At 45.0% G+C, this 3,412-nt stretch overlaps 2 protein-coding genes across 4 annotated transcripts in view; both read right to left on the reverse strand.

Annotated features, from left to right (window-relative positions):
- LOC101849530 (EGF-like domain-containing protein 1) overlaps nt 1-3,412 on the reverse strand; it is a gene marked incomplete at its 3' end in the record, with an annotated part of 33,369 nt that overhangs the window by 25,260 nt on the left and 4,697 nt on the right.
- Nucleotides 1,706-3,412, reverse strand: part of LOC101849757 (serine/threonine-protein phosphatase 6 regulatory ankyrin repeat subunit C) — a 4,383-nt gene continuing 2,676 nt past the window's right edge. The window contains exons 2-3 of the mRNA XM_005095074.1: nt 2,565-3,407; nt 1,706-1,754 (exon numbers count right to left, since the gene is read on the reverse strand). Coding sequence (XP_005095131.1) covers nt 1,706-1,754; nt 2,565-3,407 — 892 coding nt within the window. The remainder of the gene's footprint in view (nt 1,755-2,564; nt 3,408-3,412) is intronic.

Consider the following 3,412-nt stretch of genomic DNA (forward strand, 5'->3'; position numbering starts at 1 on the left):
TGTGTGTGTGTGTGTGTGTGTGTGTGTGTGTGTGTGTGTGTGTGTGTGTGTGTGTGTGTGTGTGTGCATATTTGCATGTCTGAATGCCGTGCGCATGTGTGTGGAGATTGTATGTGAGGGAGGGAGTGTGAGTGAGTGTGTGCCTTTATTGCTTGGGTGGAGGAAGGAATTTATAATCGAAGAACAACAGAGACTTTTTGCATCCTCTTTTCCCCTAAAAAACAACTGGCTAAACCCGTCCCCTGTCCGTAGCGAGACGGCACCGAAATCAAACAAGACGTGACAATGAGAAAAAAAAGTGCTCAGAATTTGTCCACATGAAAAGACACCGTTTAACTACCACACACTGCTGTGTTTCAGCTCTTACCTGTGTTGCCGAGTGTGCATACATCTTCAGTAAGAGACACAGCTGAAGCTAAGGGTGCAACTACCAATACTGATTAGAAAATACGTTTTCATAATCCCCGCCCTCTCTCTACCCTGTCTCGTAATTAAAATGCCCGCCTACGAATCAACAAGCATCTAATATTCTGATATTAGAATTATATTGCGTGTTATCAGTGACTCTTTGAAAACCAGAAACTGCAAAAAACGGTATGTAAAAATATATACACCCACGCATGTAGGCATATTATTATTTAATACACACAAAAACACAGACGCGCATGCATGTGTGTGCGCGTGTCCGCGTGCACACACACACACACACACACACACACACACACACACACACACACACACACACACACACACACACACACACACACACACACATTTGCAATCCCAATCATTCATTTATTATTCAATATAACACCATCATAAGGCAAAGCTGTATACACCCAACTGCTCAGACCCGAACAAACCAAAGACAACTCAACTCTCTCGTTACCACAACAACAAACAGCGAAAGCCTCCATGATCCACAGGGACATGATAGTATTGATAGGCCTACGCTTGCCTCCCACGTCAACGATTTTCTCCAACGAGGAAGCAAGGGTATGCTGCGGACCGTAGATCCTGTCTCAAGAGTCAGAACAACGGACTGCGTCCGTTCCTTTGTGCGCGTGTGACACGTGCATACTGGAAACTCTTTGACTTTTCCTGCACTTCTGTTGTTGTAAATGTTCAGATCCCTTGTCAGCACTATAATATTGTAAATTGTTTCGATGTTCAGAGCCAGTTCTTATTGTTGTGTAGGCGGGAGGCTCAAAGATGACAGACGGAAGGAAGTGCTTGATCAAAGGAGTGGCAGCGTGGGGAAATATGGCGCTCGTCAAAATAATGGAATTGAAGATATTGTCATTTTCCCGCCAGATAGAGAAATGTGGTCGAATTTTTGTTGTTTTGGCTCAACACCTTTTATATCTATTTATAAACACATTTCTGTGTGTGGATTTTAGGTTTTTTTTTTAAACATTTATTAAAGACACAAAAAGATGTAAATTTTCATCTTCCAAGGGTTCTCAAACTATGGAAGTTACCAAACTTTTGCGGAAATTTTCTCATTAATTTATAACTCTAAAATCAGGCAACCCTCCCCTCCTTCAGTCACAAATATCTTGACTTCTATTCTAGAGAGATGCATATTTTTTCACTGAAAGATAGTCAAATGAACAAGCTTTCAGATGACACCAATAACTCCACGTACCCAAAAATTGACGAGTGCCTGATTCCACTGTGCCGTGACTAATATATTTTAGATTGTTTAGATGTTCTGAGCCAGTTCTGTAAGTTGTGTAGGTGAGGACTCAAAGCTGACAGACGGAAGGAAGAGCTTGATCAATTAAATGAGTGGCATTGTGGTGAAATCGGGCTCTTCTAAAACTAATGATATCGAAGAAAACTGTGAGGCATTGTAGTGAACTCGGGCTCTTCTAAAACTAATGATATAATGATATCGGAGAAACATTGTCGGCCTGCTAGGCATTTTCCATCCATCTTCGTTTTGTTTTCTTTTGTTTTGGGTACTATATGTTCGTCTAAAAAAAACCCACCCATTTCTGTACAGATTTTACAGCCAAAAACGTTGATCAAAGGCAGAAAAAAATGTAAATTTGTTATTTTCAATTACTCCACAGCTTTTGAAATCACTAAAGTTTGAAAGCCATTTTCTAGCAAAATGTATCCTCTAAAACCAGATTACCCGCACCTGAGCACCTCCTTCAGTCACAGACATACATGACGCTTACTTCCCCTATCTCCAACGCTCACTTTCACACATCGTTCATTCAACAGAGACGTGATACATGATGCGCGCCAACACTTTGTACAGCGCCCTCAAAACTTCCGCACGACCGGACCTTTTAGTTGTAAGAAGCTCCCTGCGTTGTAATCTTAAATAGAAAAACTCCCCACTCACACGTTGCGAAAGACGTAATTTGACAAAATGCCAGCCGGAACTTTGAAAGACTCAATGCTTATGACATTACACATATTTGACAGATATATCGCACATGCATAGAGATTGTTCTGGAGCGCAAGATCATTCACGCTGTAAAATTGCTGTCAGTTAATTTTCGTTATCATATTTATGGTTTAGATTCGAATATGTAAAATGCACATACTTTCGCAAGAGATACGGAAGTTGTAGAGATTCCATGTTCCCCTCGCAGTCTGACCTTGACTGGTCTAGTGTGGAAGACACGATGGTGGCCGCCAGAGACAGGAGAGATGGCGGAGTGGACGTGAATTCACGAATCAGCTCTTGGATAGCCGGAGACAGCGACTCGACTGACCGGTGCTTCAACCTTTCCCTCAACCTGGACGCCTCGTCAGGGACTAAAAGTCGTTGATGTAGCAGAAACTGGCACATTTCCTGATTGTCACTCCAGCAGGCGGCGACCAGAGGGGTTAACGTGACGGCGAAGAGCTTGGGGCATACGAAAAACGTCACCACTTTCGCCATAGCGCGGCCTTGGAAGACGAGTGTTTTCAGAACTTGAAGATGTCCTCGATACACGGCGTGGTGGATCTCGCTACCGACTATCTCGGCGCCGTTGCGCAGCAAAAATTGTACGTTTTCCACGACCCCGGCACAAGAGGCTTCCACTAGAGCCGTCATGTCTCTAGAGGTGAACCGCCATCTCCATCCCCTGGCGCGCGCATCAATATCTGCGCCGGCGTTGAGCAGACACCGGAGAATCCCAACACTGTCCGACTTCCCAGCGGCAATAATGAGTGGCGTCATACCGCACAGGTCCGCCGTGTTCACATCCGCGCCGCGGCTGATCAAAAACTGCGCGCTCCTTCGCCGCCCTTTTCTCAGCGCCCATGACAGCGCCGTCTGGCCGCTTCTCGAGTCCTGGCTGTCTAGTTTGGCGCCAAACTTGAGCAGCTCCTGCATGCAGAGTAGAGCGTTGCTGCTGTCGCTGCTGTCGCTGCTGTCGCTGCTGTCGCTGCTGTGGCTGCTGTT

Source organism: Aplysia californica, unplaced genomic scaffold (assembly GCF_000002075.1).
Source record: "Aplysia californica isolate F4 #8 unplaced genomic scaffold, AplCal3.0 scaffold00094, whole genome shotgun sequence".
In the NCBI taxonomy this organism is placed as follows: domain Eukaryota; kingdom Metazoa; phylum Mollusca; class Gastropoda; order Aplysiida; family Aplysiidae; genus Aplysia; species Aplysia californica.